At 35.8% G+C, this 25,512-nt stretch overlaps 1 protein-coding gene across 2 annotated transcripts in view; it reads left to right on the top strand.

Annotated features, from left to right (window-relative positions):
* The window catches only part of PRKG1 (protein kinase cGMP-dependent 1), a 1,119,499-nt gene extending 1,096,002 nt beyond the window's left edge, over window positions 1–23,497 (top strand). For both annotated transcript variants that reach the window (XM_008152952.3, XM_008152951.3), the window contains exons 11-18: window positions 1,350–1,489; window positions 2,366–2,455; window positions 11,163–11,304; window positions 12,534–12,697; window positions 17,946–18,068; window positions 18,158–18,220; window positions 19,339–19,405; window positions 22,467–23,497. In XM_008152952.3, the coding sequence (XP_008151174.1) occupies window positions 1,350–1,489; window positions 2,366–2,455; window positions 11,163–11,304; window positions 12,534–12,697; window positions 17,946–18,068; window positions 18,158–18,220; window positions 19,339–19,405; window positions 22,467–22,565 (888 nt within the window). In that variant the 3' untranslated portion in view covers window positions 22,566–23,497. The remainder of the gene's footprint in view (window positions 1–1,349; window positions 1,490–2,365; window positions 2,456–11,162; window positions 11,305–12,533; window positions 12,698–17,945; window positions 18,069–18,157; window positions 18,221–19,338; window positions 19,406–22,466) is intronic.
* Window positions 23,498–25,512: the final 2,015 nt, after the last annotated feature.

Raw genomic sequence — 25,512 nt, 5'->3', positions numbered from 1 at the left:
CTGTTGAGGGAGAGTCCTAGATGATAACACTTTAAAATTGCTGTTAAGTGATTAGCTCTACTATCCCACGTTTTCATTACAAGTCACCTTGTTAAATTTTTATGTAAAACGATAAACACAGATCATCAGCCTGCCTGAGGACTCCAGAGCCCTAGGGAGCCATGTGGGGCTGCAACAGAGGCATGGAGGCCTTGGGGACATCAAGGCACAGCTTAGTCTCCCAATTAGTACACCTAAGGAGTAAGGATTGAGGTCCAAGAGGACTAAAGCTATCATGCATATCTGAGAAGAAAAATAGTTTTCAATATTTCTTGAAATATATTTTAATCAATTTCCCTATATGTGTCCCAATAGGAAAGCATCTAATTAGATGTAATTTTGTAATACTTTTTATTGAATTTATTGGGGTGATTCTGGTTAACAAAATGATCCAGGTTTCAGGTGCACAATTCCATAACACATCAGAAATCAGATTTGAGATTACGAAAAATTCCTTTAGAGCCAGGATATTTAATATATGATTAGAATTACTAACATTCAGAGTACAGCCTCTTTTCAGGAGCCCATCACTACCAGGAAGGTAGGAATACTGTTGTGGAACACATTCTCAAAAGGTTTTGAAATCAATAACCGTCTTCTATTGTTATTAAAATGATAGCTCTAAATCATTCCTTTCCTCTGCTCCAAAATATGTAATAGGTCTAACTTATCTCTAGATACCAGAATTTCTTTCCTTTATATTACTAAATCCTTGAGAAAAGGCCATCTTGGGGAAAAAATAAAGCTTATGTTTTTAAAAAAAATTTTTTTTAATCTCTTAAAAAAACATCTTGCTACACTTTTCTTCTTCTTGTAACTGGAGGAAAGGGCCAAGTAGGAGGTTAAAAAAGAATAAATACAAGTAGATACTTTTACAACTTGAGAAGTGTTTGTGGACAGGACTAAAGAGACAGAACATAAAGGCCCATATGCAGTAAAATTTACTCAGTTGCAGTAAAATTGGAGAAGGTAGATTTCTACTGTTTTGATTGAAGTAGAAAAACTATCAAGTATACTCAAACATATTAAATGAAATGAGAGTCAAGTATATTTCCCTTCTAATTCAAGTGGGCACAAAATTATTTGGGAATCCAGTTAAATTAAAATTCATCTGATCTAGTGCAATGAAATTGGACAATAGTTGTGAGCCTGGATGTTAAACCCAGCTCCTGCAAGGATTTATTGCGTGATTCAGGTGATGGTTGCGGTGTCACTTAGGTGCTCCATGCACCTGTTAATTTGGGATTGAGAATGAACTCTGTGTATTAACACTGTAGTCATTTTCTGACTTCCTTCTGCTTTTCTTTAAGGTCCAGTTGAAAAGTGAAGAATCCAAAACCTTTGCAATGAAGATTCTCAAGAAACGCCACATTGTGGATACAAGACAACAGGAGCACATCCGCTCTGAGAAGCAGATCATGCAGGGAGCTCACTCCGACTTCATAGTGAGGTAGGGATCCTGCCCCAGGGACTGAAGTCCCAACTCCAAGTGCAAATCAACCACAAAATCCCTGCCACTTACATGCACCACCACACATTTCATTCATACACAGAATCATTTTAAATCTGATTTTAAGGAAGATTTTGCAAAGAAGTTGACTATCTTTTTATTTTTCCCCAAGAGAATCAGATTCTGGGAAAAGAACATGCTTTTCCCAAAGGGAAAATCAGAGTGTCTAACATTTCTTTTTTATCCTCTCTGTTGTTCCAAAACTCTACATAGACTTCTGGTGCTCAAAAGACAAAATATCAAACTATTTTATCTTTCAGTATTTGAGCATTTTAAAAAATTTCTAAAAATGCAATGACTACTCAACCAACACACTAATAAGAAAATAATGGGGAGTTTCTTTAAATGCAGAAGCTTTCCTAATTAATTTGCCTGTGGCATTTGCTGAAAACAGAATATAACATGAATATATTAAGGGAACAGCACACAAATTTCATATGTTATATTTGTAAAACATAACCTACTTTATAGCTATGTACACTGCATATTTATAACCACTAAATATTGCTCAAGAGTTTATGCTTGAAACACCAACCAGATTGTAATTAGAGAAATACCAAGAAGCCCTCTTTGTCCATAGTGACTGGGATTAATACATTTCAGAGGAGAGACTAGCCCCCGACAGTGTGTGAGTCTTAGTCAGGAGGCATTACCTCCTTTTCCTTATTTGCAAATTCAGGTCTCTCTCGTCTTTTTAATAACATTTCAAGCTTGGCAAATCAAGAATAAGACTCTAATCATGGCACTCAAAACATTTACATGCTTTTGAAAGGCAATAATGTTTGTAACCTTTGTTTTCTTGTTTGCAATTCACAGACTATACAGAACATTTAAGGACAGCAAATATTTGTATATGTTGATGGAAGCTTGCCTAGGTGGAGAGCTCTGGACCATTCTCAGGGATAGGTAGGAGCTTTAAGAAATTTCTGTCATGTCTTTGACAATGTAGTTGACTATGATGGTCTATAAAGAGTCAATTATTATGAAGTATAAAAGACATATTTACATTTTACATATGCTTATCTTTCAAAAGGTAATATAAATATGGAGCACAAACCTACTATGCACATATAATTTACTATAAATACTAAACTCACTGCTTCAGATTTATAACTAATAATATATGATTAGTCCACAATAAGAATGGCACCTAGTCACCCTAGCCAGTTTGGCTCAGTGGGTATAATATCAGCCTGCGGACTGAAGGGTCCCAGGTTCGATTCCGGTCAAGGGAATGTGCCTGGGTTGCCAAATTGATCCCCAATAGGCGTCCTGAAGAAGGCAGTGATCAATTATTCTCTCTTATCATTGATGTTTCTATCTCTCCCTTCCTCTCTGAAATCAATAATAATATATTTTTAAAAAGAATGGCACCTAGTAAGGTATGTATAAAGAAAGTTGTATGTATCAGATAACTATACCTAGAATTTAACTCATTTCTTGTAACATGAGGAGAATTAGAGCTACTGTACAGTTGCAATCTGGATTCACTATCAGTTTAATTGCTCCATTCCTCCTCCAGATGGGCAGTCTATCTTTCCTGACACTGGGAATTTTTGCCAAAGTAACTTTTTCCTCTAACTTTACATTATTCCTTGGTTTCCAAATTAATAAAAGTTTCCAGCCATTCCTTTCGGGCCTTAACTGGTCTTGGGAAAAAGAAAATCAATCCACTTATAAGTAGTATTTCATGTACACAATCTAATTTAGAGTTACTTCTTTTTGTCCTTTCAGGGAAAGTAAAGTTGGTCTCATTAGTGCTTATTTGATTCTTTTAATTATGCAAAATTAATTTTCCATCTCATATTTACATAATTAGCACAAAATCTCCTTTAAAAATATATTCTATAAAATGTCTCAGGAGATTACCAACTCTAAATGTTTATTTAAAAGAAAGACCACAAATTGTTTCCTATAAATGATCATTTGATCATTTTCTATTTATGATCTAATAACATTTAAAACTCATCCTTGTCCCTTTCAACATTCAGCTTTAGACATCTTTTTTTCCTCTTTTTTATAGTCTCATCCCTCCCACTCCTTCTGAAACTCTACCATAGCCTTGATGTTCCCAGAATGCCATGTTATTTTTTAACAACTTGTTACTTTGTAGATATCCCAGAATAGAACAAGTAGTTCTTTGCAAGATATTGATTTAAAGTCTCATTCCTAATTGTATTATGGTATCTTACTTAAGGTAAATAAGCATACAAGATAATATATCATGTTGGCATTAGGAGACAGGGTTAACATATGCACTAGGTTATTAGATCATAGTGGATCACTACATTATTGTTAGTTAATATTTGAGTACAGATTATGTGCCAGGCATTTTGATAGGATAAACACATGTGGTTCCACTTCTTGAAACTTACAGGCTCTTGCACAAACCTAATATTCTCACTTGTGAGTTAATGTCTGGTTTATCCTAATATGGATCTACTATATTATTTTGCTTTCAATCCACTAATTTATTTGAAATCTCTACTCTGTTCTAATTAGGAGATTTACAAGTACAAGTAAACATGAAAGCAATAACAAGCCACATAAAGAAAGGAACACCTATTTTAAACTTCTATTATCTTATGAAACTAGACAACAAAAGCAATAAAAATCAATCTAAAGTCCACTCATGAGGCATCTATCTTGCATAGGCATCCAATTTCAGCTTATTTTTTGAAAGAAAATATTATTTTCTACTTCTCCCTGTTTAACTTGAGTTTACATTTTGTTGGCTCATAATTGCCAGCCAAGGCTTCTGAGTGAGATGTATTTTGACTGGTTAGGGCTGCGAGGGGTTACTATAAAGAAGCAGTTTATGTTGGGAGAAATGCATGGAGGCAAAATATCCATAAATGGTCACAGTTTATATGAAAATACCCTTAGAATAAACAAATCATATTGTTCAATTCATTCAATTTTCTTCCTGTGTCCTGGGAAAGAATCAGTAAGGGATATGCTATTCTGAAAGCATAAAAGAAATGATTTGGGTTTATTTTAAGAGAGCCTTGTGTGACCTTATTCTTTACTGATATGGTAGTACCTCTGAGGCTTGGGGATTTCACTAAGGAAGTCTCCAATAGCAACAGACACCCTCCTCTCACTCTTCTCATCAGCATAGAAAAGGAACATAGAGCAGTTTTTATTTGTTATCAAGAAATAAAAATTTGAAGACTTATTTTCTTATATTTGAGATATAAACTATAGCACTAAAATATTAATTGTTGCAGTTATTTCCCTGTTTACTCTTGTATTAGCTATCTTTGTTTATCTTCTAGTTTGTGACATTGCTCTCCACAAATTCTGTTCTATTGTATGGAATAGGTCAGTACAAACTATATTTTATTCACCTTTGTTCCATAATGCTTAAGGAATTGGCAACTTCTTTTTTCCATTTGTATGAAATATGTTTTTTATCCCTTTACTTTCAGTCTCTGTGTATCTTTTGATCTGAAGTGGGTCTCATGTAGGCAGCCTATGTATGGGACTTATTTTTTAAATCCAACCATTTAAACCCTATGTCTTTCAATTGAAGCATTTAGTCCATTTACATTTAAATTAATTATTTTTGTAGTTCTTCTCTGTTCCTTCCTTATTCTCTTGCTCTTTTCTCCTGTATGTCGATAACTTTCTAGTGTTATGTCTGGATTCCTTTCTTTTTATTTCCTAAATATCTTATATAGATTTGGGGTTGTGTATACCATGAGTTTCATATATACCAACCTATGTTTATCTCAGTCCATTTTAAGTTGATGGTGGCTTAAGTTCAAACACATTCTAAAATCACTACAACTTTTACTCATTGCCTCCATGTTAATGTTTTCATCATTTCTTTTTTGTGGGTGCTTTTGTGTGCATCCCTCAATTTATTGTTGTAGTTACACAAGATCTTCCTACTTTTGTATTTTAACCTTTATAGTTGGTTTCTAGTTGGTCGATCCAACTGCTTTCAGTGTTTTCCTTTGTTGGTGAGGTATTTTCTCCAATTTTAAAAATTCACATTTTTTACCTTTTCTTCTTAAATAAGTCCCTTTAACATTGCTTGTTGGTGTGAGCCTCTTTGGGTTCATCTTGTTTCGTACTCTGCACTTCCTGGACTTTTGTCTATTTCTTCAAAGAGGGTTTCAATCCCTAGAACTCTATCTTTTCCTTCTGATACTCTTATGATGTGAATGGAGGTATCCTTGATGTTGTCCCAGAGGTCACTCAAAATATTTTTTAAACTCTGTCCTTCCCCTAATTTCATTAAGCATCCTTATCACCAGTGTTTTGAACTCTGTATCTGGTAGATTGTCTGTCTCCATATCTTTTGGTTGATTTTTGTGGTGGTTGTTGTTTTTGGAGTTTTGTCCCAATCTTTCATTTGGAACATTTTTCTTTGTCTCCCGTTTTGGCTGACTGCCTGTGTTTGTTTCTATACAGTACGATAGTAGGCAGATTTGCTTCATCTCCTGGTCTTGGCAGAGTGACCTTGTCGTCAGTGTCCTGTGGGGTCCCATGGGTGCAATCTCCCTGGTCACCTGAGCCTGGTATCCCAGGTGTGTCCTTTGCGTGTGCACGCTCCTATTGTAGTGGTTTTGATTGTGATTGGCGTATCACTGGGGAACTGATTCTCAGGCTGACTGTGAGACTGGCCATTACTGCCGAGGACAGGCTGTGGTGCAGGAGCTGACCCCAGGGAGCAAGAGTTGTCTGAGGGAGGCTCCGATGCCAGCCTGGTCTACACTTTGGGTTTGTCATTTGTGGAGCTGGTTAGGTGGTGCTCTGGTGTGTTCTGAAGCTGGCCACCAGGGGTAGTGGTTCTGGAGGTTCTCCAGTGCAGGCCAAAGTCAGCTGCTGTTTGTGCCCAGCGTGAGGCCTCCCAGTGGCAGCTGCAAAGCGGTCTACGGTTGGTTGCTGCTAGTGCTCGGCTTGGAGGCACTTGGGGAAAGCTATGCTGTGAACCGAGGCTGGTTGCCACTAGAACCAGGCTTACCACCCTTTGGTGGGCACCCCAATGTGGGCAGAGGCCAGCCATCCATTGTGCTGGGTTTATGGCCACTTAGTTGAAGCTACGCTTTAGGCCCACAGTGGCCGCAGCTTATGCCAGCCTTGGAGCCACCTGATGGGAGTTAAAATGCAAAGTGGGACTGGTCACCTCTTGTGCCAGGTTTGAGAGCACGTAGCAAGAAATAAAGGGCACATAGAGTTTGGCTGCTGCTTGTTTGGGGTTTGTGGGCCTTTGGGAGATTTTAGGAAAGTCTGCAGCCTGAGCTGAAACAGGCCACTTGTGTGGGGGAGCCGCTGGAAGAGGTTCAGCCGGACAAGTGAGTTGGCTGTGGCAGAGTCTCAGGGAGGCATCAGGGTGGGGAGAAGGATGTAATCCAGGGTAATGCAGACTTGGCACTTGCCTGTGCCTACCAGCACTTCAGTCTCCTGAGACAGCTGCCCCAATCCTTGCTCCTCCAGTCCTCACCCTGAAGCCAGTTAATTCAGTTCCTACCCATATGTGCCTGTCACTATTTGGGCTGCTACCTCTGCACTGAAGCCCAAAGCTAGTGAGTTTGTGAGTGAGCAAATCCATGCTCAGCCCCTGGGACTCCAGCCGTCCTCAGTCTCACTCGGAATGCAATTACCACTCGTTTTCATAGCGTATGTTATGGGGACTCCTCTTTCTGACACTGGTGTCCCGGGTGGGGAGCTGGGTATGGGGCTGGGCTCCTAACCTCCTCAGAGGAGACCTCCACAGCCAAGATATCCCTCCTGGTTCTTCACTGCCTCACCTGGATATGGGACCTGCTCTTTCCTGGTCTCTGCCACCCCCGGTCTTGTCATGGCTTCCTCTTTGTATCCTTAGTTATGGGGTTTGTGTTCAGCTAGACTTCAGGTGGTTGTATAATTTAGTTGTAATTTTTATGTGGTCATGGGAAGAAGTGAGCACAGCATTTCCCTACTCCCTCTCTTGACCGAAGCCCTATGGAGGGTGATTATTTATATTCCATCTCCGATGATCTAATAATAGATGGTACCAATTGAAAGTACTTCAAGGAAATGAGTCTATTTTTATAAGAATTTACCCCCAACCCCAAAACTACAAGCGGCAAGAAACCTGCACAGGTTGTGAGACACTTCATGTTTATACACTCATTAATGATGTTGTTACCAGTCAGTGAAAGGAGGAAATTTATCTTTGGGTGAGAGACGCTTTGTCTGTTATGTTCAGCCATTTCTAGACTCAGTTTATGACAGTTAGATTGCACATTATGGTTAAATTTTAATATGTCTCTATCAATATGTATACATAACCATCTAATTCTCTAGGTAGAATCGTTGTTGTATACTGCCACCTAGCTAAAATAGCAGCCCATTCTCTAAAAGGTATAAGAACCTACTCCTTACTTGTTTTAATTAAAATGACACAATAGTCAAAGCATAATTTATCGTTTCAAAAAGCTATGAGGCAGTGATTTATTTCTTTAAGCCACTTTCTAAGTGTTGATAAAACAAGTTGTCATTTCTGTTTTAGCTCAAATTTATATTGTCATTTCCAATCCCAATAGCAATTTTTCATTTTGAGTCACCCTAATATAATGCTTTGTGGCTGCTTTCTAAGGGAGTATTTTAAAATTCTCAAATTGCCTACATCAAAATTTAGTGATGAAACCATGTTGCTGATAAATATTTTGTGTCCACATATTGTTGATTTGTCATATAACATGGAAACATATTTGAGACAAGGTTTTCATTTGATTTTTAAATCAGTTACAAATGTATTTATACGTGGGAGATTCTCAATATAGAGATTCTCAATATAGATCTGTTCAATGAACCAAAACCAGCTTTCTAGAAACCTTCCAAATGCCTCAGTAGAAGAGAAATCGTGAAACAATCAACAGGGCCACCAAGAACTGAAGGCTCAAATGATTTGTGGTCATTTCACTTCCTGATGAAAAAAAAGGGAGAGTTTTGATTGGCAGGCAATAAAAGGGTAATTTCTCCATACATTTGGGAGAAGCATAGAAAAAGTGAAAAAGAACGGACATTAGCATTAGACTCTTCAAAGCCGACTTTTGTGAGTTAGCCCTTGTAGCCAGAAGCAGCCAACACTCAAAACAGTGATCATTGGTGTTGTAAACGACCCATTTTCATCTCCCAAAGACTTTAGACCTGTCCTGTATCAGTCAATTTTCCTTCATTAAGACAATGGCTAAAGAAGAGATTTTTTGGTGCTCAATTTTAATGGCTATTATATATTGAGTATTAGTGGTATGCCGGGTACTTATTTTAAATATATGCATCGATGCTTGTATGCTCATGATACCCAATGAGGTAGTGTCTGTTATGCTCATGATACCAATGAGGTAGTGTCTATTATGAGCCTAATGTTGCAGAGGAAACACCGAGACCCCGAAAGGTACAGTTAGTTGCCCAGTAAGTGAAACCCAGATTTGAGCTCAGCATTCTTGCTTTAGATTCCATATTCCTAACATAGAGCCTTCTCTGACAACTTTTGAGTTATTTTAAGATTTGTTTTCATCTTCCTGCTAATGATCAGCTTATTCAGAATATAAATATGAATACCTTTCAGTAGAGCTTCCATGAGAAATTGATCCCTCACATAAGGGTTTATACTCCGCTTGCAACATTAACAATGCATTTGTCCATTTGGTTCCATTCACAACTGAGTAGTAAGAAAAACATATGTTGCCTAAAGTCACAGCTCCAGAAATCATCTTTCCTAAGAGTGATCAAGAATTTGTAAGCTTTTCAAAAGGCCCACCCAAACTATATTTAGACAGTGCCGATACAAGAAAGTAATCAATTTTCTTATTAAAACTAATGTAAAATAGGGCAAGGCTCTATTTCATGTATGCTTTGTTTTGTTTTGCTTGGGCTTTGCTTTTGCTTTGTAATGCTCTCCATTGAGGAGAATTGAAGCCATATACAGCACTCAACTAGTTAAAGCTCTGTGCTAATGTTCTATTATGTATTATATAGATTAGTAATGATCTATTATAGATGCTTACTATTTAGTGCAAGTAATCTCTTCAGTTGAAAGGAACATACTGCTCGATAAACGAACCCACATAATTAAGCACAAAGAAGAAAGGACCTTAAAGGCACTACTTTAACCCCTTTCCCAATACACAGGATTACATAACGTTAACTTGGCAAAGATAGCTCCAACTCAGAAGACAGTCGCAGCATAAAGTATGTTATTCATTTCCTAATATAGATGCAATTCTTTCTAAACTTTTTATTGTCCTCATAATTCACAGTTGTTCAGATATTGTTGAAGAGAGACACTAAAATCTTAGTAATCATAGTTAACATTCTAGTTCTTAAGAAAAGATAGCATCATGCCTCCAATTGTATTTCAAAAGAAAGATTTCTTTGGGGAAGAGCTAATTATTTAAGTGACAACTCAGGGGATGTTAGGGGTTGAAATGAAGAATACCTTTCTAAAAGACTATGCTTATTTTTTTTTAAAATGACCTGATGGTGGCTGCGTTAGCCTTGGATTCACTGATTTATTGTGTTAGACATTACTTCTCAGTATTGAAAACGAAGCAAATGTCATCAAAATGCAAACTGGCCTCAGTGACGCTTGTGAAAGCACAATCTGGGGCTCCTCTTGTTGCTCACCACCTAAAACTGCCTCTGAGTCTAGCCTCAACTTACATCTGAGCCACCTCAAGAGCTGACGTTCACACTAATGTTCTGGAATTATCATGAAATGATTAAATTGTGTTTACTGCTGGGAAAAGAGGAAAAAATCATAGTGGATCTTTTTAAGGAATTCCACTAAAAAATAGTTAAAGTCTAAGGTTCTGGCCTGGAACCTAGGAGTTAACCTTAGATGCCAAGGTTTTCCCCTTTATTATTATTTCATTAAATAAATACACGAGAGAAGCAGAGACAAGGAGAGCTTTCCTGCTCAACATCATAACCAAGTTTACTAATAAACTCTCCCATCCAATTACCTTTTTCCTTCTAATTATCTTCGGCATGAGCCCCATGTTGTCTTCCTCATAAGAAGGCAGCAGTTGTAGAAACAGGTATTGTTTGTCTTGCTGACATCAGTTGCAAACACAGAAGAATACTCGCTCGTGATATGATTGTATCAGAAGCCTCACAAATCATTTCCAAAGTGGTCCTTGAAAATATTAACTTCTGAGCACATTCTCAAGAATCTTATCTATATTATTTAGAATCCCTGTATGAATAAATATGACTAAACTCTAAAACTCGCCTTTGAAAAACACCTGTTGCTAGACAAGCTCTAAAATAAGATTTGTCTCTCCTGCCCACCACTGTTATTGGACCTTTTTGGATGGTAGTGGGCCACTGGGAGAAAACCACCAAGTACATGAAATGTGGTATGTCTGAACTCTTCTTCAATGTTTTCAGGAAGTTAGATTAAACTATCCTATTTATAAGGGCAAAGAATTCCTTGACTTAATCTTTAAATGCCTTTGAAAACCCAATGCAGTGGCAATCAGATGACATTTGGCCAGTAGGATTTGGTCTCTGGGGTCAAATTTTGGTACAGGAATATAGTGAAATGAGAAATAAAATCTTATGAAAAAAATGAATTTCTCATATACTTTTCTTCCCATATTCTGTATCTCAGAGGTTCATTTGAAGATTCTACAACCAGATTTTACACAGCATGTGTGGTAGAAGCTTTTGCCTATCTGCATTCCAAAGGAATCATCTACAGGGACCTCAAGCCAGAGAATCTCATCCTGGATCACCGAGGTTACGCCAAACTGGTCAGTGTACTTCCCACATTCTCTGCCCTGCAGTTTTAAAATATTGGTTTATAAAGCTGTGTTCATTTGCTAACATAAAATCTCATTTTTCATTTTATGTATCATAACTTTTCTTAAAAGCAGATTTTAGTGTTACTATTTTCAAGTAACTATTCTTTAAAGTTATGAGAAATTAAATTGGCTAGGTTTGAATTAATAACATCCTGGCAAAACACGCTGACATGGACTCATGCTTACTGGCATGTTTTTCTATACCCAGAAGAGCTAGAAGTTTTTTCTAGCTGGCTTTCTGCATCCAAAGTAAATGGGGTTTTATATTATGGAAAATTATTAATCGTGTTAATATTTTAGATTTGAGAATAATGCAAATGGAAAAAATGGGCTTTGCAGACAATTTCCAGACCATGTTAATAACAATAGCAGTAGTAATAATATTTTTTAAAATGTAGTCAAGAACTATAAAGACCTGTTGTAGAAGGTAAGTCCTGATTTATTTATATGTTTTTAAATGTATGACTTTTGAAGGCTTTCTTGTCTGTACCTGTTTCAATATTTTAACTTTGAAACTTTTTATTCAGCATAAGATTTTCAAAGAAATCAAATAAATGGCAATTAATTATTTGTATTCTCAACCAAATTGTTTAGAAAAAAATAGATTTTTTGCATTTAAGTTTCCTTCAAACGGTTTTTAGAAAAATAAAAGAAACATCTTTATTTTTATATCTGTGTTTACCAAGAGCAGTCATTGGTCCCATAACTTTGTTATTAGCTTCTTCAACAGTAAAGTGTCTTCTGAATTAATATTAAATGAATTCTCAATTTCATTAAATCCAGCAGAAATCACGTATATGCTGGAAAATATGTCAAGTAGGTCCAACTAGTCTTTTTAAAAATGTTGAGTAAATGAGAAATTATTTATTTATACCTCAATAGCCATTGGCATAAACAAGAGAAAAATGGGAAGTATTTCTAGAAAGAAAATTTTCCTTTACTTTTAATGATGTGAATTTTATCCTCTACTCAGATTTCAACTTACCCCATTGAAACCAAGTTTGATCAGGCAGGCTTTGTTTGAAATATAGATGACTCCTTTTAGAAGACAGGACTATACCATGCATCTGTTTTTATTTCTTTTTTATTATTGTCATCAGCGTCCTTCATCAAAGTGATTTCTTGTTTTTAAACTTAATCAAAAAGGGCTTAAGATACCTTGTTTTTCTCTCTGTAAGGTGGATTTTGGCTTTGCAAAGAAAATAGGATTTGGAAAGAAAACATGGACTTTTTGTGGGACTCCAGAGTATGTAGCCCCAGAGATCATCCTGAACAAAGGCCATGACATTTCAGCCGACTACTGGTCACTGGGAATTCTAATGTATGAACTTCTGACTGGCAGGTATGGACATTGATAGAGAACTGCTGGTGAAAATAGATCAGAAAACAGCTACACATGCCTGCCTTTGTCACTCTCATTAGACCATCTTAAAGTGCTTTTCAACATATCTTCTTTTTTTATATAATTTTTTTCTTTATTGATTCTGGTACTATTGTACTTCAATTCATTATGCTCACAGAGGAAAGTTTCAAGTGAGTCTGATGAGGGTAACAAACTCAGTATCAATTGTTAGTCTCATTATTGCTAATTCTTTATACGTATGTGAATATGGGATGATCTAGTATCTTTCTGTAAGATCTTTGAGCTTAGTCATTTAGCCAGTAATACAGAAAGGTAAGTTATAGTCATATAAAAACTATCCAGGGTCAACTATTTACATAAATAAAAAAAACCTGTTAACAGTTGTTTTATCTAAATGAAATTTGAATGCTTTGCAGGTTTTTATGTAATAATGCTATAGTCATAAACAACTAAAAAGGGTACTATGGATACTAGCAGATATAAAACAGACTATAAACTTCTTGAGGAAAAGAAAAGCACCACCAAGCCATGCACTCAGGAAAATGAGTAATAGGATCATTATAATCTATAGAGTTCAGAAGGCTGGTTTTAAAGAAGAAAAGATTGCAGCTGGGCCTTAGAGTAAGAATACAGAGAGCAAGCAATGGAAATGGGCATTCCTGGAAGTGAGACATGACAAATATAGAAACAGTAGAGAGAAAATTCAGGAAGATGGTTCATATTTTAAAAAATGATGGGAAATCAATTAGTCACCTTTCAAGGATCATAATTGCTATACTTGAACTCCATCCAGAGAGGGAATCATTGAGTATTTTCTGACAAAGGAGTGGCATACATTGTCATATTTAAGGAAAAACAGCTAGCAGAAATATTTAGGGCAAATTGGAAGATGGATGGGGAGGCTAATTTGAATACCATTTCAATAATTTAGATCTAGGAAGCTGAGAGCCCAGAATAAGATAGGGACAGTGGAAAGAAATGGATGAGCATGAAATAGGATGTGAAAAAAAATTAGTTAAGATAATTCAGTCACTACAGTAAATATGAGAGGAAGACTAAAGACCTTTAGCCTCATTGCTCTTAGGATTCAATGAATGTATGAAGCACTTAGAAGAGTGTCTAGAACATAGTAGCCATTAGGATTTATGGAGTGCTTCCTATCATTTCCAGGAATAATTATGCTGTGCTTTTAATTTTATTTGTAGGCACTTTAAATTATTGCTCTTGAAACTTCTAAGTTGATTTTAAAGAAAATTAGGTTAGGTCACAGATAATTTAATTTTTGCTATTGACAGAAAGGTAAACTTAAATATGTGACAAATTAAGTAGATGCATAAATACATATAAGATTTTGACGATAGAGAGGTTGAATTTAATATACATGTATATGGGTGGATAAATAACCTTTCTGGTGTTCTTTGAATTGCTATAAAAACCAATTATATCATCAATAAAAGAAAACTCTATTAACTATCATATAGTGAAATTAAAAAGTCTACACACTTAAAAAATTAAAAAGCACTTTTCTAAATAACCACAGGGTCATAGGAATTATGGGATAGGAAAGCAATAATAAAAATAAAGCAATCTGTGTGGGATGGCCAAAGCTGAACTTAATTTATTACCATAAGTACTTATTATCATAAAAAAATTTATGAGGCCAGCATTATCCTAATTTCAAAACCAGATAAAGACACTACAAAGAAAGAGACTTACAGGCCAATATCCCTGATGAACATAGATACTAAAATCCTCAATAAAATATTATCTTTTTAATATATTGCCAGAACTGATTTGATAATACACTATGATCAAGTGGGATTTATTCCAGGGGTGCAGGGCTAGTATAGTATTCACAAATCAATAAACATGATATATCAGATAAACAAATTGAAAGACAAAAATCACATGATCGGATCAATAGACACAGAAAAAGCATTCAACAAAATTCAAAACCCATTTTGGATAAAAACTCTCAGCAAAGTGGAACAGAGAGATCATATCTCAACATAATAAAGGCCATATGTGACAAACCTACAGCCAATATCATACTCAATAGGAAAAACCTAAAACCATTTCCTCTAAGAACAGGAATAATACAGGGATGTCTGCTTTCACCACTCTTATTCAACATAGTACTAGAAGTCCTAGCCACAGTAATCAGAAAAGAAGAAGAAGAAATAAAGGCATCCAAACTGGAAAGGAGGAAGTAAAACTCTCATTATTCACAGATGACATGATGTTGTACATAGAAAACACTAAAGACTCCACCAAAAAACTACTAGATTTAATAAATGAATTCAGCACTGTAGCAGGATACAAAATTAACACCCCAAAGTGATGGCATTTTTATACACCAAAAATGAATTCTCAGAAAAAGAAACTAAAAAAATCCCATTTACCATTGCAACAAAAAATATTAAGACACTTAGGAGTAAACTTAACCAAGGTGATAAACACCTGTACTTGAAAAACTACAGGATGTTGAAAAAGAGATAGAGAAAGACATAAACAAATGGAAGAATATACAGTGTTCATGGATTGGTAAAAATCAACATCATTAAAATGTCCACACTACCCAATGCAATCCCTATTAAAATACCATCAGCATATTTCAAAGATCTAGAACAAATACTCCAAAATTTTATATGGAACCAAAAAAAGACCCCAGAAAGCCACAGCAATCTTCAGAAGAACAAAGAGGGTTCACAATACTACAAAACCACTATAAACAAAATAGCCTGGTACTGGCACAAGAACAGGCATATAACCAATGGAATGGAACAGAGAACCCAGAAATCAACCCAAATCATTATACTCAATTAATATTTGACAATGGAGGCAAGAGCATACATTGGAGTCAAGATAGTCTCTTTAATAAATGGTGTTGGGAAAATTGGACAGATACATGCAAAAAAGTAAAACTAGACCACCAACTTACACCGTACACAAAAATAAACTCAAAATGGTTAAAGGACTTAAATCTAAGTCAAGAAACCATAAAAATCTTAGAACAAAACAGGCAGCAAAATCCCAGACAGCTCTCATAGCAATATGGTTCCTAATACATTTTCTAGGCCAGTGTTCGGCAAACTCATTAACCAACAGAGCCAAATATCAACAGTACAACGATTGAAATTTCTTTTGAGAGCCAAGTTTTTTAAACTTAAACTTCTTCTAATGCCATGTCTTCAAAATAGACTCGCCCAGACTGTGGTATTTTGTAGAAGAGCCACACTCAAGGGGCCAAAGAGCCACATGTGGCTCACGAGCCGTAGTTTGCCGACCACGGTCCTAAAGCAAGGGAAACAGAGGAGAAAAACAAATGGGACTACATCAAAGTAAAAAGCTTCTGCACAGTAAAAGGAAACCATCAACAAAATGAAAAAAGAGCCTACTGTATGGAAGAACATATTTGGCAATGATACATCTAATAAGGTGTTACTATCCAAAATATGTAATGAACTCATACAACTTAACTAAAGGAAAACAAACAATCCAATTTTAAAATGGCCAAAGAATCTAAATAGACACTTCTCTAAAATGGACATACAGAAGGCCAAGAGACATATGAAAAAAAATGCTCCAAGTCACTAATCATACGAGAGATGCAAATCAAAATGACAACGAGGAATCACCTCACATATGTCAGAATGGCTACCATCAACAAATGACAAGTGCTGGCGAGGATATGGAGAAAAGGAAACCCCAGTACACTGCTGGTGAGAATGTAGATTGGTGCAGCCATTATGGAAAACAGTATGGAATTTCCTCAAAAAAAAACTAAATATGGAACTTCCATTTGACCCAGTGACCCCACTTCTAGGAATATATCCTAAAAAACCTGACATGTCAGTCAGAAAGAATGTATGTACCCCTATGTTCATAGCAGTATAATTTATAATAGCTAAGATCTGGAAACCGCCCAAGTGCCCATCAGTAGATGAATGGATAAAAAAACTGGTACATTTATACCATGGAATATTATGCAGCAGTAAAAAATTAATAATCTCTTACCCTTTGAGACAGCATGGAGGGACCTAGAGAGTATTATGCTAAGTGAAATAAGCCAGTCAAAGAAATATCACTATCACATGAATGCACTCATATGTGGAATCTGATGAACAAAATAGATTCAGAGACATAGAAACATGGGACAGACTGATGAATCTCAGAGGGAAGGCAGGGGTGGGTGGGAAGAGATTAACCAAATAAGTTATATGCATAACCCATGGACACAGACAATAGTGTGGTGAAGGTAGGGGTGGTCTAGAAGGGTTCAATGGTAAAAAAAGAGTACATCTGTATAACTTTCAACAATAAAGATAAAAAAATACAACTACTCTATGATGCAGCAATTACACTTCTGGGTATTTATCTGGGTGTGAATGGTTACTAGGTATTACCTTGGACTATGAGGATGGCCCCAAAGTGATATGGTCCTGCCTGTCATATCTGATGACTTCTGATTGGATTAAAATTTGGAAATAATAGATGGATCTTAAAAAAGCAAGGCATGTTAATATAGAGACCAGTTAACCACTACAGAATGGTAGAGGAACTAAGGTGCAGGCCATCTCCCACAGATATGCCAATAAAGTGTACCAGGGCAAATAAAGGTAGATTGGCAATAACGACATGATTTCAGAGAACATGGTAGAGCTTTCTATGAGCCATGTAACCTCCTGAACACAAAGAATTGAGAACAAGTAAAATAAATCATCTGGTGAGATGTCTTCTAAGGCAACAAATCCTAGTGAAGGAGGCTAAATTCCCCTCCTTGCTCCCTTCCTTCTAACCTTGCTTATTCTGTTCTTCAGGGTAGCTAGCCCCACTTAACATTAATAATCAGAAGGGTCCCAACAGGACCCATTCTCTACCCCTCTCACAACCAGAGCCCCCGTCTACACACACCAATTCCTTTCTTAGTTACTGGTTCTGTTCAAGTATTCAGTCTGACTCCAGAAAGAATAATTTATCTGCAGTTTTAGGTTTAGATTCAGTTCACATCTATTCCAGTCACAGAGAAATGAGAGGAACAGTAGTCAAACTTGACACATTTGTGGTCTTGCTAAGTGGCTTACTGAGAAAGGTTTCTATTATCTTCCCAATGTAAGCCCCAAAATAAAAATAAGAATTGATGTCCTTTATGAAGTTATAACAATTTATGTTTTCTTATTTAGAAAATAAATAAAAGTATCTCTTTTTATGTCTCCCATTCTTGCAGCCCACCTTTCTCAGGCCCAGATCCTATGAAAACCTATAACATCATATTGAGAGGGATTGACATGATAGAATTTCCAAAGAAGATTGCCAAAAATGCTGCTAATTTAATTAAAAAACTATGCAGGTAAGCATTTCAACCACATTATTTTTGAAAAGCCGGTAATGTGGGGGGAGAAAAAAAGATTTCTTATCAATTATTTTTTTATTTTTTAGGGACAATCCATCAGAAAGATTAGGGAATTTGAAAAATGGAGTGAAAGACATTCAAAAGCACAAGTAAGTATTCTCTCCTTGTAATTGAAGTTTGAGAGTTTAGAAAACCTGACAAGTACTTCCCCAGTCTGTTTTTTTTTTTGTTTTGTTTTGTCTTGTTTTTTAATGTAGTGGTTGTCTAACTTAGCCAGAGGAAATGTATATTTTAATTCAAGGATTCCATTTCCTACCAAAACACTAAAAAAAAAAAAAAAAAAGTCTTTCACCATATCATGCCCATATTTCCTAGATTAAAACCAAAATATTAAAATATTTTTCCAACCAGTTCCTGATTAGATAATAAGAAAAAGAAAAACAAGTACAAAATATAGTCTTTGAAAAAAGAGGATCTTAAATATCAGACCTTACGCATGTTGATGGATGTTCTAGAACTAACCTAAGACAAAACTGTTTTTTTCTATTCATCTGTTTCTGTAACACTTACAGGAAATTCATATCCTTACCAGAGTATCTTACTGTGTATACTGAAATATCTGTGAATATCTAAAAGGTCTGCTAAGAGTTTGGTGTAAGCATTTGCTAATGGAGAACTCTTTCAAAAAGACAAAAGAAAAAAAACAACACACACACAAAACAACAACCAATCTAACAAATAAAAAACGCTTTGAGTTATTTGGTCCACATTGTCTCAGAAAAACTGTCCACAAAATATCTTCACTGTATTAAAAAAGAAAAAAAGAGGAAAATGAGATGAGAAAGGTTAATTAACTGAGGCTCCCTAACGAATCAGTGGCAAAGATGGGAAGATAATGTTCTGTCCGGACTTTTCATGCCTGATTCTGCCTGCTTAAAATAAAATATTCAGTAAGACACAGGGCCAAACATGTTATGACATTTTTAAAGTTATAATGATAGTGTAGGAACAAGGTCATGCAGACATTATGATGGAATTTACGAGAATCAAAAGGAGTTGCTTTTTAATTGGTGTTTAAAGAGTTGACATTTCAATTTCTTGAAAGATGCTTTCCACAAAATAATTAGATGGAAAACATTGTTGTCACCTTGAAGATGTTTCCCTAACCACTTTCCTTCCGTCAGTCATGGCCATCATATATGTTGCATGGAGAAGGTTTTAACTGAGGTAAAATGCTTTTAACTCTTACTTTTTTTTCCTTTCCTAGATGGTTTGAGGGCTTTAATTGGGAAGGCTTAAGAAAAGGCACCTTGACACCTCCTATAATACCAAGTGTAAGTAGACCTTCCAGTTTGTCTGTGTTTGTCCACACGAAGGCATTTGTCCGTCATCAAAAATCTATTATTTCATCTGATAAGATAAAACGGGAAAGATAACAGAAGTACCACATTAAAATAATTACATCTAAAACTCAAGCTTAAAAACAGATGAGCTGGGATATGGTTATTATATATGTATTTTAACATTACCTTTTTTGACTATTCATTCTCATTTAAGTTTATTTGTGAATAAAAGCTGACTTTTAGTATGGCAAGTGTTAAATATATATTGGCATACACAGAAGAGTATAATGAATCTCCAGCAACCAGGTGTGTGGTTTTTTTTTTCATTATAAACTCTATACATCATTAACCAAGAATAAGAATACATTAATCAACAACTTTAATGAATTCGTCATATTCATGAATTATTACTAGAAACCTGTATACTTTAAATTTCTTCACGTGTGTTCAGTATATAGTGTATTATGTGAGTATACTGGGGTGAGTTAGGACCATGTGTGTTATTTTTTATTTATGAATCCTGTTTACTCTCTATCTTGCTCTGTCTACAATAGTCTAACCCATAAGAGCCACATCAAAGCATTCCTTTACCCTCTGGTTTCTGGTAGGGTATGGTCAGCGGACCAGCGACAATTTTCAACAGCTATGGATTCCTGGCCAATATGTTTCATTTATGCCCCCACATAGTTCCTCCTCCCTTGTTCCTGTCTTCAAACTATATTACAAAGCCACAATATTCAAAACAATATGGTACTGGCAGAAAAATAGACACACAAAAATGGAAGAGAATTGAGAGCCCAGAAACAAAGCCACACATATATGGGCAACTAATTTCCCATAAAGTGTCCAAAAACATAGAATGAAGAAAGCCTCTTCAATAAACGCTGTTTGGAAAATTGGAAAGCCACATGCAAAAGACTGAAACTAGACTATTATCTTACACCATATACAAAAGTTCATTCCAAATCGGTTAAAGATTTTAGTATAAAACCTAAAACAATAAAATACATAGAAGAAAACATAGGTTCTAAACTATGGATCTGGGTCTCAAAGGGTTTTTTGTGAACTTCACCCCAAAATCAAGGGAAGTAAAAGTGAAAATAAATGAATGGGACTACATAAAATTAAAAATTTCTGCACAGCAAAAGGAACCATCAACAAAAAAGGCAACCAATTAAATGGGGGAAGATATTTGCAAATATTACCTTTGATAAGGTTCTTATATCCAAAAACATAAAGAACTCGTCCAACTCAACAACAAAAAATCCTAACCAATTAAAAAATAGGCAAAGGACCTGAACAGACCCTTTCGCAGGAAGACATCCAGATGGCCAACAGGTACATCAAGAGATACTGAACTTCACTAGCTATGAGGGAGACGCAAATCAAAACCTCAATGAGATACCACCTCACAGCTGTTAGAATGGCTATTATCAACAAGACAAGAAATAAAAAGTGTTGGAGCGAAAGTGGAGAAAAGAGAACCCTGGTGCATTGCTGGTGGGAATGTAAATTGGTGCAGCCTCTATAGAAAACAGTATGGAGGTTCCTAAAAAAATTACAACTAGACCAATTATAATACCTAGCAATCCCTCTTCTGGATATCTACCCCCAGAATTTTTAAAACACTGAATTCATAAAGGTATTTGTACTCCTATATTTATTGTAGCATTATTCACAATAGCCCAGGAAAGGAAACAATCTAAGTGTCTTTCAATGGATGATTGGATAAAGAAGATGTTTACATATATACAATGGAATAGAACCCAGCCATAAAAAGATGAAATACTGCCCCCATATTACTTTGAGGCACTATCAGACACAACTATGTTCTTTTCTTCTTTTATCAGACTGTAGGGGAGGAAAAAAAATTCTCAAACTCTCTTTTGTTAAATAGCCAGTCCACTAGGGAGACTAAGGTGTTTATATTAAGTTGAAATAGATTTTAGTTGATCACATTTATAGTTTTTATTCAGTGCTGCATCTTAACTAAGGGGAGAGGGCTGATTTGTGTTCCTGAGCCCCTTCAATTATGTATGTCCTTCTTCTTGGACTAACTCGAGATTCTCTTTATACAGAAACATTTCCCTACTTCTAAAGATTCATTTCCATGCTAACGTTTATGTTTATTCACAAACAGAAGGAAAATGGCATTACCATGTCTCACATTACAAACGCTAATTGCATTCATGAAGTTGTGTTTTTAGAACTAGAGTAGAATGAGAAACTTGAGTAAATATTAAGCCTAAACTATCCCAAACTAAATTTATCATGGGTCTCCATTTATGTAGTGGTAATATTAAATGGGTACATTTTTATCTGTAAATGGTTTTAAATATTAGAATATGAGGGAAAATAAGTGTGCTTCTTCACACTTTTACCAATGCTCTACAGATTGAACTGTGCCCAGTAAATTTGCAAGAGCTTTGCTTGAGTTTGGAAATGGCTCATTATTCTACATGGAATAAATATATAAAATCCTTAAGATGGCCTACAAGGCTCTATATAACCGGACTCCTCCCCTTTTACCTATTTCTCATCCCATTTCCCTTCTCTCTTAGCAGCCAAGTTGGCCTCTCTTGGTTACTTCAGCATGGAGCGCTCTCTGACCTCAGGGCCTTTGCATGTGCCATTCCCTCTTTATCGAACTCAGTGATTCGTAGATTTAAAAGAGTACTTTTTCAAAGAGGCTTTCCATGACGACACTAATACTCTCATGGCACCTTTTCTCTTTATAGCACTGACCATAATGTACAACAAACAATCACAAAAATCTATAATTATAATCACACAATATACAGTCACACAATATATTTCTTACTAGAGTAAAAACTCCATGAGGGCAAGAACCATATTTATTTGTACTCACCACTGTGACTCCCATTACACCAAGCACAAAACCTGTTACCCAGTAGACACTCAAAAAGCAAAAATAAAAGAAACAACACAGCCATTTGATTAGGGAATGAATAAAGCATGCTATTTTAAAATCTATCATGGGATCTTGATAAAAATTCAGACACCTTGTTACTGTTCATTCTCTCATTTCTAGGTTGCATCACCCACAGACACAAGCAATTTTGACAGTTTCCCTGAGGACAGTGACGAACCACCCCCCGATGACAACTCAGGATGGGACATAGACTTCTAATGCTATTTCTCTTACCTGCTTCTGCCTTGCTGAAGACAGCTTTTTCTGAGACACAGCTGCCAGCAAACCTGAGGGAAAGAGAGAAGATTAGTGCTCGGGGTCACCATGATGCCTTTGATCGATGCTGCTCCAGTAACTACAGTGGCATTAGGACTTATTGCTTAGACGACAGTAGTGCTCTTTACATGTTTTCTGTTTGAACCTAAAAATAGCAGTTGACATGGTGGTCCTGAAGCAAAAGCCTCTCACCAGAAAAAAAAAAAAAAAAAAGATGTTTTCTATTGTTGCAATGATCTTGCTTCGCTCTGACTCTAATTTGAAAGACAGTAAGAAACACTCCAATCTAGTAAGAGAGTCTGCACCTTGCTAGAACTATCAAGAAGATTAAAAATAATAATATATAGGGTACGATAGATTTCTATGGTACAAAAACTGGGCTCTTCCCTTTCTTCAAGTGAGGGTTGTAGGATCTATTACCGCGGGCCGGTGTATATACCGTACAAACGAGGACCACGCATCTGTTGGTCACAGAGTTCATGTCAAACCAGTGCTAGAAGTCCCATGATCTCATTTCCCAGCAGTGCTGATGACAAGACTGAATGTTACCTTTCCTTTCTGACAGATTTTAAAAATTGACATGTTAAAAGCACAACTGCTATGGATTCTGCTGAGAACTCTCATAGCAGGTATATATGCGTTTTTTCACAGAGGAACTGAAAAAAAAAAAAAGCAACATGCATGATATTCGTTTGTTTTTGATAAATTGGCATGACAGAGTGGGGAAAAAGCAATTCACAACCATTTCATATTTTTTGAAAATATTGTGTTTAAAGATGGTCCTGGAAATAAGTGACTAGCAGCCAATTGGTTTTTATTTATTACCTAACACACCCTCAAAACTGAGGCTTAAAATATTCCCTTTTATAAAAATAAACTCTTGGGGTCAGGGTGGGGTGGGATGGAGAGGGATCAAGATTCATCCAAAAAATAAAAATAAAAATAAAAAACTATATAGGTGCTATGTATATCTTTCATCTGTAAATGTCAGTGTCTGAACAGACAACACAAATTCTAATCATTACATGTGTAGCCAGAGACTCGAACATTTCCACCGAATTTATCAAACCAAACTCTTGTCAGATTTTACTTATACAACATAGTCTGGGTTGAGGGAGAAAGGTGATTAAAAACTGTTTGAACTAGCTTCTTGTCTTAGGCCTGAACCCCTTCTCCGCCCGCCCCCTCCAAAAAAAAAAAAGGAAGAAGAAAGCAAAAATCATTGAGATTTGTCTATTCGCCAGATTAGAAACCTTCCTTATGTGAGGTCAGGGAACAAGACAACAACTTGGCCGTATATTGATTACCTTTTCATGAATTAGCTGATATGAGTCCATGTGAAAGTAAGAAGGAAGTAGAGAGGAGAACAATAAGGTGAGCTAAATAGAACAAAAATATTACAACCCTGAAAATATCATACTCCCTAGAAACGGTTGGATTTGAAAATAGCACACTGCTTGTGCTTTTTCCACATGGGGAAAAGGATCAACAATTTAAACTGAGTCCTTTGTTGGCAGGCAAGTTGACTATTAATAGTTGTCATAAGCAACATAACCACTGGGAAGCTTTACCTAGACAAATAGCATTGTATCTACTCAACAAATGCATAACCTTACAAGTTGTCACCCTGATTTGGAGCTGTGTGTGAATTTGGCATAGTACATAGGGGTTTGCATTTTTCCAGTAGAGAGTTTTTTAAAAAGTCAAGTATAGACATTTCTGCAAAAAAATAAAAATAAAAATATGTCCACCTAGATCATTACACTCTATCCGAGAAGGCATATGTTATTATTTTGGTTTCAATTGTCCATACTAAGACTAGTTTAGAGTGTACTTATCAAAATATAATAATCTAAGAAACATTTGGATAATAAAAGTATTAAGGGCATATTATAATTAGAATAAAATTAAATTAAAACTTTCATTCTAAGATATTATTATTTTTGTGTTATTGGATTTTTCCCTCCCTTACAATTTCTCAGAATTGATCTAGTCCCCAAAATAGCCACTTCCTTCATCAGATTTTAGAATATAAAATTAAACACACCCATCTAAAGTCTAGCTACAAATGCTAATTTAGAAGTTTTATATTACTTTTAAAATATACCATTTTGACATTATAGTTAAGGTTCAGTGATTTTTGTTAAAAGATAGAGTGGGTTAGGCGTGCTAGAATATTAACTTTACCTAGTCCTTAAGTAAAATAATCTGCTCTGCTCCTGCAACTTTTCAAATATCTCAGTCACCCCACAGATTAGCACTTACTATGGATTTTGGAACTGAGGTTCAAGTCTAAGACAACCAATATGTGCAAGTTCTATAGAGAAGGAAGCAGTAGTATTCAGAATTATGTACCTGTTGGTCGTTTCTCCCACTTGTTTTTGCATCTTTGTTAATTTCATCTATGGAATTGCATTAGGATGTCTAAAGCAATCACCCAGAAATTAAAGTGAACTACATCATCCAAGAATTACTAACAGAGAACATTCATTTAATTTTCAACATTAAATTTTAAGGATTTAAATCTTGTCTCAATGAAGACACTAGGGCTAACATTCATGGTCAGCTTCATAAAGTGTGTCTCCCTTTACTTCTCAATTTTTCATGCCCTCTCTATTTTCCCACACTAAGGAACATCTGGGTAAGTTAGAATAGTGACAACCTGTTTGATTTGTTAACTGACTTTCTTGTTAATACTTCAAGTATGGGAAATAAGGGCTTTCTGTGTATCTTGACTCACAGGAAAACTGAAAACTGCCAAGGAAAGGAACAACATAATTGTGTATAGGAGATAGATTAAATACATTATAAAAAATGATTTCTGGAAAATTGCTATAAATGATTTTTTATGTTTGTACCTTCTTTGTTATTAATATATGAATCAGATTCA

The sequence above is a fragment of the Eptesicus fuscus genome, chromosome 17 (genome assembly GCF_027574615.1).
Source record: "Eptesicus fuscus isolate TK198812 chromosome 17, DD_ASM_mEF_20220401, whole genome shotgun sequence".
NCBI classification, from domain to species: domain Eukaryota; kingdom Metazoa; phylum Chordata; class Mammalia; order Chiroptera; family Vespertilionidae; genus Eptesicus; species Eptesicus fuscus.
Note: the sequence above shows the minus strand (reverse complement) of the source record. Positions and strands in the feature narration are given on the sequence as shown.